The sequence below is a fragment of the Carassius carassius genome, chromosome 45, assembly GCF_963082965.1.
Source record: "Carassius carassius chromosome 45, fCarCar2.1, whole genome shotgun sequence".
Classification (NCBI taxonomy): Eukaryota; Metazoa; Chordata; class Actinopteri; order Cypriniformes; family Cyprinidae; genus Carassius; species Carassius carassius.
The window spans coordinates 26,001,265-26,013,403 of record NC_081799.1 but is presented as its reverse complement, the minus strand read 5'-3'; the positions used below and the strand labels follow the sequence as shown (position 1 = coordinate 26,013,403).

The 12,139-nt window shown below is 34.6% G+C and overlaps 1 protein-coding gene across 2 annotated transcripts in view; it reads left to right on the top strand.

Annotated features, from left to right (window-relative positions):
- LOC132127807 (netrin receptor UNC5C-like) overlaps positions 1 to 12,139 on the top strand; it is a 182,123-nt gene that overhangs the window by 158,798 nt on the left and 11,186 nt on the right. For both annotated transcript variants that reach the window (XM_059539938.1, XM_059539939.1), the window contains 4 exons: positions 1,802 to 1,993; positions 5,925 to 6,272; positions 9,039 to 9,126; positions 10,849 to 11,020. In XM_059539938.1, the coding sequence (XP_059395921.1) occupies positions 1,802 to 1,993; positions 5,925 to 6,272; positions 9,039 to 9,126; positions 10,849 to 11,020 (800 nt within the window). The remainder of the gene's footprint in view (positions 1 to 1,801; positions 1,994 to 5,924; positions 6,273 to 9,038; positions 9,127 to 10,848; positions 11,021 to 12,139) is intronic.

The following is a 12,139-nucleotide window of genomic DNA, read 5'->3' as shown; positions in this document are numbered from 1 at the left end:
CATCAGATGTTAAGACTTGTTTCTTAGTCAGTATTTGTCTCACTGCACCGGTAGATTTTTATACTTGAAGTAAAAATAAATAAATAAAAGTCAGTGCAGTAAGATGAAAAACACTCCTCTTGTGGTGTTGCTTTTTGAGTAAATTTATTTTATTTGAAGTATTATATTTATGCATTTTACTGGAAAGCAAGCCTAATAGACATAATTTTTGGCATGCATCTCTTGATGGTTTGATCCTAATGAATCAATGCGATGTTAAAGGCAAACAGAAAAGCAGACACAGATACAGTAGTGTGTACAGTCCAGGAATAGCATGCAGTGTGTAGTTCTGATGTAATGCGTCAGCTGCATGTATCGATGGCTGATAGCGCCCTCTGCAGCTGGACGTGAGAATCACAGCTTGGTTTCACTCGATCTGTGACTCAGTCCAGTGTTTCAGATCTCAGAGGTCAGCACAAGCACAGACGAGAGAGTCAGGAGCATGCATTGGTTTAACTGGTCTCTATTGATGCAGGAATCAATGGCTTCTTGAGGTTTTGCCATTGCTGACACCTTTATATTACAGCCGTTTCCACACTCGTCACAGCTTTGACAGGAAAATTGCATTTTCCACAATTATCTGCGGGACAAAGCGACTGTTTCTATGGAAATGAGAGCAGAGTATTGCTTCTAATGACGGCTTGTCAAACGCAGCATAGGCCAGTTTCCGTTCCACATAAACACTGGGATGTTTTCAAGACAGAAAGAGCCGAGGGTGGAAAAAGATGTGAGGAGTGACAGCATGAACAGAGAAGAGATTTCTCTGATTTCTAGACGTGGTCCGTAATGAAGTGAGGAAAGGCCGGATCGATCTGCAGCATTATGTTCTCATAGACTCACGTTCACAGATCTGACGCTGTGTGACAAAACATTTATTATGATACGAGTCATTTTACAGTATTTTTGGTCATTTTTTATTTTGTTGAATTGACTCATATAGCAAAATGGGCAGAAGACGTGATGATTCATGTGTGATTCATATTGAATGAATGAATCAGTCAGACTTCAGTGCAAAAGCTTCTCATCATGAAAGACTTGAGTTCTGTACTGTACAGACCTGCATTTACATTTCCTTCAGCCTGAGCCACATTCACTTCACTTTTAGTGTGAAAGGGCTTTTACAATTGTAAAAGAAGAACTTTTTATATTAAAAACAAGCAAGCAAGCCCCGCCCAGATTTAAATAGTAACATAACGTAATGTATTATTTTACATACAAAGTGACTAAGTAACATAATCAGTTACTTTTTTTAGGGAGTAGCACAATTTTGTAAAGCATTACTTTTAAAAGTATCTTTCCCCAACACTGCCGAACAGTTATGAAGCATTGAGTTATTATTATAAAGCTGAGAGTTCCGCTCCTTGATTCTGATTGGCTGAGCCACACTCAGAGCTGTTCTAAATGACTTTACAAAGTAACAAACACCTTTGTTTACTTCTGTGTGTTGCTTGGCAACCACTTTGTTGCAACCACAACTGTTTCTGAGGAGCTGCATTGTTTACACTGTTTTTATTAATATCATTACACTTTATTTGCTCTGTTTTATTCTGTGAAACCTTGCTATGTATATGGAATAACCATTTCATAAAAGCTTCACGTCGTGCCTAACAACGCCCTTTAGCTGTTGTAAATTCACCGTAAACCACGGCTTCTTGGGGCTCATTGCTTTAACATCACTGAGGACTGATATTGTAGCGCAGAGAGAATCTCCTCCTAATTTGATGCTGTTGTAATGTGTGTGTGTGTGTGTGTGTGTGTCCAGCGGCCCCCAGCACTGATGATGTGGCTCTGTACGTGGGCATCGTCATCGCCGTCATCATGTGTTTGGTCATCTCCGTCATCGTGGCACTGTTCGTCTACAGGAAGAACCATCGAGACTTCGACTCGGACATCATGGACTCGTCGGCGCTCAACGGAGGCTTCCAGCCGGTCAACATCAAGACGGCACGCACAGGTACCAGACCCGGATCTTACTCCTCTCATTTCACTAACTCTTTATACTCACTACTAACTAACTGCTGATTAGCATGCATATTACTAGCATATTGGTTGTTTATAAAGCACAAAGCTTTCATTATTAGTAGTAGTTATCTTTTAATGTATTTTTTAACAGTAGTGTTTAAAAATATATATTAATTTGACAAATAATAATAATCTAAGTACTCATCCAACTAGTCAATTAATTATTTTTATTATTATGTCAAATTATGTATTTTTTATATTTCTAGAACTGTGGTTTTTACATACTAAAAATGTATAATTTGACTAATAATAATCTAAGTAGTCACTGAACTGGTCAATTTTTTATTATTATTATTATAATTATTATTTTTTATGTAATTTGTTATTCATAGAAAAGTTTTGTTTACATAAAAATAATAATTTTAGCAATAATAATAAAAATTTAAATACCCTTTTTAAATACTTTTTTCAACAAGAATGAATGAAGTTGATCAAAAGTGACAGTAAAGACATTTATAATGCTACAAAACATTTCTGTTTGAAATAAACATGGTTCTTTCTGTTCATTTGTGAATCCTGAAAAATAAAATGTAGCAGTTTCCACAAAAATATTGTGCAGCACGACTGTTTTCAACATTGATAATAATCAGAAATGTTTCTCGAGCAGCAAATCATCATATTATTCTGATTTCTGAAGATCATGTGACACTGAAGACTGGAGGAATGATGCTGAAAATACAGCAGAGCATCACAGAAATAAATTACACTTTAACACAGATTCACACAGAAAACAGCTGTTTTAGATTGGAATAATATTTCATATTTTTACTGTTTTTACTGTATTTTTTTATCAAATAAATCCAGCCATAAACAGAAAATTTTACTGAATGGTAGTATATATGCCAGTAAAAAATGATTCCTTTATCATTCCAGTGACACTGACACATAAAGAGAAATATAATAAATTCACTCACATAAGAGGTTTGAGATTGACTGTTGGTTCTGTGATATTTTTAATAGCTGCTAGTCAGTAAATGATATTTCAGGTTGGGGTTAAGTGAACTGAAAATACTCACCTAACCAACCCACTGGCTACTAGTTATTGAGATCACTAGTAGTCCCAGCACTCTTCTGTCAGTGAGCTGGTGGCGTTTGTGTGTCAGTGTAATGATGGATGACGCAGGACATTAGAAAGCCTGTCACCTCCATGTCAAAGCAATCTGTATGTTATCATGACGCTGTAATTAGCAGCGTCTGTCTGCCACATTGAGTGTTAATTACCCATCAGCCGGAGTAATGTGAGCGACATCGACGGGGAAACTGAGGAAATTAGGCTGAAGACACTTCCAGCTGCAAAACACACACAAACTATATACTGCCCAAGAGACAAAGAGGACTATCCCTTCTGAAAACACATGAATCCATTCAAACTGGTTAATAAATAAATAAATGATTCAACAACACGTCTGTATATGTACAGTTATCTGATGCTGGTTAATGATCACATGACATGCGACCTTTTTTTTATGATTTAATTAATTTAAAACTCTAAAACTCCTGGGTTATAATACTTAACTAACACTAAAACTGTACAAAAAAAAAAAAAACATTTTGTTCAGTTGAAGAAAAATAAATAAAACCTAATTAAAATGTGAAAATTTTAAACTTATTTAAAAAACTCATTTTCATTTAGTATTAACCTGATGTACGACAATAAAGAAAAAATAAATAATTATAATATTGAAATGAATAAATTTTCATATTTTAAAAAATGGCAAATCAGTCAAAATTACTGTAACTTTAATTCAGTATACAGCAAAACTCACTGTAAAATAAGAAAAGCTAGTTCAAAATATTTAAAACATTGGAAATATATTTAATTCATTTGATTTTAGTTAGCTGCCAAAATATTTCTTTTTTCATTTACAGTAACTTGATGTACTAAAATAAATAAAACTGAAATAATAATTATAATAATAATAATAATAATAGAAAAGCAAAACACAACAACATTTCTAAAACTAAAAAAAAATCAAATGAAAACAGAAAAATACTAAATAATATTAATTACAAATAATCATAAACTTTAATAGTATAATCTGAACGATTCCAAAGTGACACCATTATATTCTGAGAAACAGAAAAGTTTGTCCATATAATAAAAGTGAATGGGGTCCAATGTTGTTTAGACATATTGTTCTTGAGTAATATCTATCTATTATGACATGAAAGTGAGTAAATGATGTCAGATTTGTGAAGTTTAGCTAGTGAAGAACATTAGCTTCTTTTCTTTAATTTTGTGATTGTGTTTCGATGCCATTTGGACAGTAAGGAATAGTTTTAAATGGCTGTCATGGAGACTCATTAGCTCTGTCAGTTTAACAGTAGTGTGAATGAGTGGTGAGGCCCCGCCCCCTCGCCGCTCGCTCATGAATATTCATCAGTGTACCTGTGAAGGGTAAAGCGGCATCTGCTCTCCTTCCGCTGCTGTCTGTCAGATCGAGAGAGCGGCTAACGAGGAAAAAGACTAATGATGACTTTGTTCGCCCCTGAATATACGGAGCTCTTCAGGGAGAAGCGCTTTATCACACCACAAATACATTTTAGCCACTAGATTAACCTCATGCATTTGTGATGTTTACCGGCTTATGCTAAACAAATGTGACAGGTTTGTGCAAAGAACTTTAAGATTTTAGGCCAATCACGGCACGAAAACAGAAACCAAACTACCAACATGTCTCGTCACACCAGTGTTATTTTAGTATAATTTATATGCTATTATAGTTTTTTTTAATTAATGTTAATACAATTCTTTTTTATATTGCTTATAATATTATACATTTATGCAATGTTTCATATTTTATTCATATTGATATAATGTTAATAGAACTTAGCATTTTTATTTTCAATTTGCATTTTTGCATTTGCATAATTTTGCAAATTAGTTTTTTTTATTGCACCATGGTTAATTTGTTTTTATTTCAGTTTAAGTTTTTCTTTATTTCCAGTTAGTAATTCTACTGCTTAAACATCTACATTTATGTAATATTCTAATATTTATATTTTATTTCAGCTATATTTCATTGAACAAAAAAGTTAGTTTTAATTTATATTATACATTTATATATACATTGTGTTTTGTTTGTATGAATATATTAATATTGATTTTATTTTATTTTTATATATTTAAATTATATTTATAATATATTTAAATTTAATTGTAATTTTATGTGCTTTTGCCGTTTTATTATTATTACTTTGATTTAATATATTAGTATTATTTTTCAGTTTTGCTTTATGTATTTATTGTTTTGATGCTTTAACTTATTTCCGCTGATTGCCGAGGCAAGATTTCTAATTATTTTTTCATAAACCTTTATAGTATTTCACTAACATGAATATATTCATATCATTTTTTGTTCATTTTTATTGTTGTTTTTCTTTGTTGTAGTCATTATGCACAAATTTTGTCTTAATATTTCGCTTAACATTTTTCATCTAACATTTACACTTTATTTTATTTTAGCTCTATTTCAGTGAAACCAAAATATTTTAAATAGTTTTAGTGGTTACACTTTATTTTGATAGTCCACTTTAAACATTCCTGTAGCTCAAGTGGTAGAGCATTACTTAGCAAGCGCAAGGTTGAGGGTTCGAATCCCAGGAAACACATGTTAGGAAAAAATTGTTAGACTGAATGCAATGTAAGTGGCTTTGGATAAAAGCGTCTGCTAAATGCATTAAAAAAATAATAATTCTACTAGCTATAAGTTAATTTGCAACTACATTAATTTGCAATATTCTAGTTTAATTCGAATCCCTGGATGGAAGCATAGCTACTGTGTCACATGTCTCTTGTAGCAGCTGGTTAAGGCGTAAAAAGCTCAGATTAAGATGTGTGAGATCTGTATTTGTGTGTGTAGCGGATCTGCTCACGGCTCCTCCGGACCTGACCTCAGCTGCTGCCTTGTACAGAGGTCCGGTTTACGCTCTGCACGACGTCGCTGATAAGATCCCCATGACCAACTCTCCCCTGCTGGACCCGCTGCCCAACCTGAAGATCAAGGTGTACAACTCGTCCGGTCTGGTGATGCCGCAGGAGGACCTGTCTGACATCTCGTCCAAACTCTCCCCCAAACTCCCGCATGCACTGATCGACAGCGACACCATCAGCCGCCGCACACAGACGCTGGTGCGCTCCCGGGACCCCTCGTGCACTGCCTTTGGCTCCTTCAATGCTCTTGGGGGCCATCTGATCGTCCCCAACTCAGGTCAGTACGGATCTGTGACTTCTAGTTGCTGGTGTGAGAGAAAATTACAGCCTTGACCCATGAACACACACTACAGGCCGTATGGCAAGCCGTTTTAACATTTAATCTATAAAACTTACTAGTATCTATTAGGGCCGTGCGATTAATCGAAATCGAAATAAAATCGCGATCGCAGACTGGGCATATGGCTAACTCCGGGTTCACACACTCTGTCTGTGATGCGTAGCCTTTTTTTCGAGCCCATGTTAATGGAACAGAACGTTCACACTGCATGCAGTAAAAAGATGAGAACAGAAAAGGTTATAAAAAGAAAGGTGCGAAAAGATTTAAAATCTTGTGCGTGAGCACAGAGAGAGTTGTGAGTGCACAGGACACAGGTTGAGCGAGAGGAGACACGTTGTAAAGCAGCATATAACTGAGCCTTATACAGTCTATGATCTGAGCACGCATGTTAACAGAGCAAAGGAAATCTGCGTGCGAAAAATTAAAATGGAAAAAACTGAATCCAAAAAAATGTAATAACACAATTTGGAAATAAATAAAATGAAATTTAGGAAAAAATTAACTGATTTCATAAGGTTACTATTAGAGTGTGGTAATTTCAACATTTATTATTACTGTTATTATAATAATAATAATTAATAATAATTATTATTATTACTATATAAATAGTACAGTTTTTTGCTTTTTTGTAAATAAAGCACATACTCTCACAAACCTGTTAAAACATGTCCGGCTCATATTTTACTCCAGTGTTACACTATATATAAAATATAAGAAAATACATTTTTATGACAATAAAGCACATTTCCCTCCAAATTCTAATTATTGTAATGTAAGAAAATGTAATTCATAACAATGATACATTTATTAAAAAAGTTATTTATGTAAAACAAAATATTTATTTTAGGTCTGCACAATATTTGAAAAAAAAACTCACGTTGCAATATTTAGTTTTTCCGTCTATATAACTTTACAACAAGGCTCGCTTTTTTTTTTTTTAGGATAAAAAGGATAGGATAAAAAAAAAAACAGGAGAATAAGGAAACAATATTGTTCCCATTCCCCCACCTAAAAATAAATCAATAAAAATATCAAAATAAATAAAAGACTAAATAATTAAACAAGCTTAATTTAAAATGCATACATGAAGTACTCAATGCATAATTACACTGTAAAACAGAATATGTCAAGCATTTATAGAATACTTAATGTTAACTTTATAATGTATTATTATACATTATTAAAATCAAATGTTTTATCTTGTATTATTGAACGGACCTGAGCTATCATGAACTAACAATGTGCATTTGTGCTTTCATTATTAACATTAATAAGATCGAAACATATTATAAAAAGTTTATTTCTCATTTATTGTTAACAATAGTTAATACCTTAGAACCTTTCTGTTCTTAATATACTTAAACATCCTGACATTAACTGCTTTTAACTGTCATTTATATGTAATTTTACCTGTAATGAACTGAAATAATAAATTAAATACATAATACAACATAATGATAATGATACTAATAATAATAAATGAAAATATATGTACTGCTTATATTATCATATATAATAATGAGACAAAATTTCTTTAATACGAATTCTGAATTCCTACATTATTTCTTGTGTGAGCTGGTGACCGTTTGCCTTGCGATGCAGCAGTGTAGTTATATTACACTCGATCGGACACATGCATGTATAGTCTCTGTGTGTTTGTGTGAATGATGGCAGTGTGCTCTCGGCTCAGTGATCTCTCTGAATGCTCCTCATGAGTGTTACAGCTCCCGCGAGAGAAACGCAGCTCATAAATTAGCCAGAAGCAGTGTTCAAAGTGACTTAGCACGACCGCTGACATATATAACAGGATTAGGAGCATCATTCTCTGTCTGACGCCGGACAGTCGTTCATAACCAGCCGTACAGCAGCACTTCATCACTATTCCCCGAGGAAGGCCAGAGAAAGAGTCTGAAGCGATGATGATTTCCCACGCCTCGTTAACTGTGTCCGCATGTGGGAGCTTATTGGTACTCAGAAATTCAGATCTAGCCATCAAAAAGAAATTAATACCAATAAAGTAATTTATTTCAAATGATAAAATATTGTTTTTGTTATATATAATAGTTATTTATATGTATAAATACATAATATATAATTAATTGAGCTGGAATGCATTATTATTATAGTATTAAAAGTAGTATTGTTTTTTTTTTATGTGAGATAAAAATGTATTTTGTTATTATTTAATTTATTATTTATTCATTTTTAGTAGCAATTATTTATTATTAGTATTTATAGCAAGGTTCCTTGATAAACGTCCCGCGAGAGAAAAAAGATGGACCCGTGTTAATTTCAAATAATGTGGCATGAATAGACATAAACGTAGCATTAGGAACCTACATTATCTTATATCTCATCTGCACCGGACTCGAGCAGCACGGCGCAACGCAATAAAATACAATAGAACTCGTTATAATCAGTGATGCTGTGAGTTCACAGCTTTAACGTACAAGTTGGCTTAAATTTATTTTCAAGATCTGATGTAAAATATTTATTGTTGCTTTTACTATGGCTATAAAGAACACGCAAAATACATTAAACACTTTGAACATTGAATGAAGCACATAATCATTACCTGAGATTATCAGTGTCATATTTTATATGTTGTTCCTGCCACGGCGTCACACACGGGTCACAGAGGTCACAGGGGTCATGGGATGGCAGACTGACGGTGTGTGTGTGTGTGTGTGTGTGTCTCCGCAGGCGTGAGCTTGTTGGTGCCAGCGGGGGCCATCCCTCAGGGCCGTGTCTATGAGATGTACGTGACGGTTCACAGGAAGGAGAGCATGAGGTAAATGTCTGATCTGCTCTGAGAAACGTCCTAACAAGGGCCTTCTGAGTAAATTGCTTGTAAATTATACAATTAAATACAAACAGCAAGTAGCACATGAAATTTTGAATTAGAAATAGTGTTATGTAAAATGTGCTCAAATGATCCGTTTTTTTTTTTTTTCTTTTTTCTTTTTTTTTGATAGTGAAATATTAAACTAATATAAATTAAATTGGTAAATATAAAAACTAATTCAATTATTTATTTATTTTTTAAATAGCTAAGACTTCAGTTTCTGCAGCAGCTATTTTAATTGAAAGGCAAAACCAGGCATATTATTGTTAATCACAAATAAAACTATTACAAAAACAGTTTTAGTTCATAACAAAAAAGGCTTGTTGGCCGGCAGCCATATCACCCTGAAGCCCAAGACCGGTTTCCCACTGAAGCTAAGCAGGGCTGAGCCTGGTCAGTACCTGGATGGGAGACCTCCTGAGAAAACTAGGTTGCTGCTGGAAGAGGTGCTAGTGAGGCCAGTAGGGTGTGCTCACCCTGTGGTCTGTGTGGGTCCTAGCGGCCCAGTGTAGTGATGGGGACACTATACTGTCAACAAGCACCGTCCTTCGGATGAGACGTTAAACCGAGGTCCTGACTCTCTGTGGTCAGTAAAAATCCCAGGATGTCTTTTGAAAAGAGTAGAGGTGTGACCTCGGCATCCTGGCTAAATTTGCCCATTGGCCTCTGACCATCATGGCCTCCTAACAATCCCCATATCTGCTGATTGGCTTCATCACTCTGTCTCCTCTCCACCAGTAAGCTGGTGCGTGGTGGGCGTTCTGGCGCACTATGGCTGCCGTCGCATCATCCAGGTGGATGCTGCACACTAGTGTTGGATGAGGAGATACCCCGTCTATGTAAAGCGCTTTGAGTGCCTAGAAAAGCGCTATATAAATGTAATGAATTATTATTATTATTAAATGTTAATTGAAATAAAATAAGGAAGAATAAATAACTTTACTTTACAAGGCAGCATTATAATTTGTTATTTTTGTATTATTTTGTTATATTTAGTTAACTAATCAATAAATAAAAAATATGAAATATACAAAAAGGCAAAATGTAAAAAAAGTATCGGTGTTGTTATTAATCAGTGTAGAAATTGTTTCTGTGGCGAAAATAAAGATTAAATAAATAAAAATATATGGTACATAATTAACTTAAACTTAAAACCTTAAAAGCAAATGTTTTCATAGCAAAATAAAGTGTAATGATATTAATAAAAACATTTCTTCCACCAAACAATGTAGTTCCTCAGAAACAGTTGTGGTTGCTACAAAGTGGTTGCCGAGCAACAGACAGACGTAAACAAACGGTGGATGATACTTTGTAGAGTATTTCACAACAGCTTCGAATGTGGCTCAGCCAATCAGAATCAAGGAGCGGAATTCGCCGTTGTTTTTTTATGAAACTTTGAATTAAAAAGTACAAATTTTATACTTTTTTTATTTAATAAAATTCAAATTACTATTGAATACTATTATGTTATGCAATTATTAAGCCCCGTTCAAACCAAGAATGAAGACTATAAAGATAATGATATTAGCGTCCACACCGGCGGATGATATCATTAGTTTAGTAGATTTAGTAGAAGTGTGTGTTAAAGCCTGTCTGAGCAAGTGGAGATCCATAGGTGCTGATGGTGTGTGTGTGTGTGTGTGTGCGTGCGTGTGTGTGTGTGTCCAGGCCGCAGGTGGACGACACACAGGAGACGGTCCTGAGTCCGGTGGTCAGCTGTGGTCCTCCTGGGGCTCTCCTGACCCGACCCGTCATCATCACCATGCACCACTGCGCCGAGGCCGACAGCGAGGAGTGGCTCATTCAGCTCAGGAGCCAATCACAGCAGGGCCAGTGGGAGGTGAGTGGGCGGGGCCAGACACACTCAAATCTGCTCATCCTGAATTCCTGGAAAAATGACGGGAAAAAGTGTGTGAACCCTGAACACACATCAGATTAGGAGTATTTAGAGTTTAGAGTAAATAAATACTTGTAATAAAATAATAAGCATTTACTGAATAAAATTTCAGAAATAAATATATAATGTGCTGAAATTAAATAAAAGATGAATAATAGTATATACATGCGTTAAAAAAAAAATAATAAAAGCATTAAAAAAATACAAAAGTATTAATTAAAAACTAACTAAAAATAAATGACAATAGAAAATATATCAAAACCAGTTCGATATATTAATGAAAACTAGATAAGACTTCCATTTTTACAGTGGCTACATTAATTGAAAGGTGAGATCAGGCTTGTTATTGTTAACTAAAAATAAAAATCCTTTGAAAATGGTTTAATTATTTTTTTTTTAAATTCAGTACTTGAAATAAAATGTACTGAAAAGAAAAAAAATAAAGATTTCAAAAGATGAGAAAATAAATAAACGTTAACACTTGATTTTGATCGTCCACTGAAGACATTCTAGTAGCAGTAAGAGACTTTCATTAGATGGGTCCACAACATACAACACACTGACTCTGAGAAACTTTGTCAACTTACTCTACTAACCATAAACCTAAACTAACAGTCTGCTCTGAGAGTTAGTTGACATGTTGTTGCAAAGTTACTTATAGTTAGTAGAATGTCTAAAGTGGACTATCAAAATAAAGTGTTAAAAAATAAACCATATAGACATTTAAAAAAAGTGATAAAATATAGACTAAAAATACCAAATAAACTATAAGAACTCAATCAAAGTATTAATAAAACTAGCTAAGTCACGTTCCTGCAGCAGACGTGTTGCACAGGTTTCTCTATTAATAGCGTGTGTGTTGTGACTGTGATTGGTAGACTGATCAACTGGAGGTCAGACGTGTGTGTGTGTGTGTGTGTGCGTGTTTACATGCGTCATGCATGCGATGCCCTGCAGAGATCCGGACGTGTCCAGCTGGATATCAGACATCTGTCACGACTCACACTCAGCACAGACTAGCCCCCCGCTGGCCTGTCATTTGGTTATCTGAGCGAGTGTGAA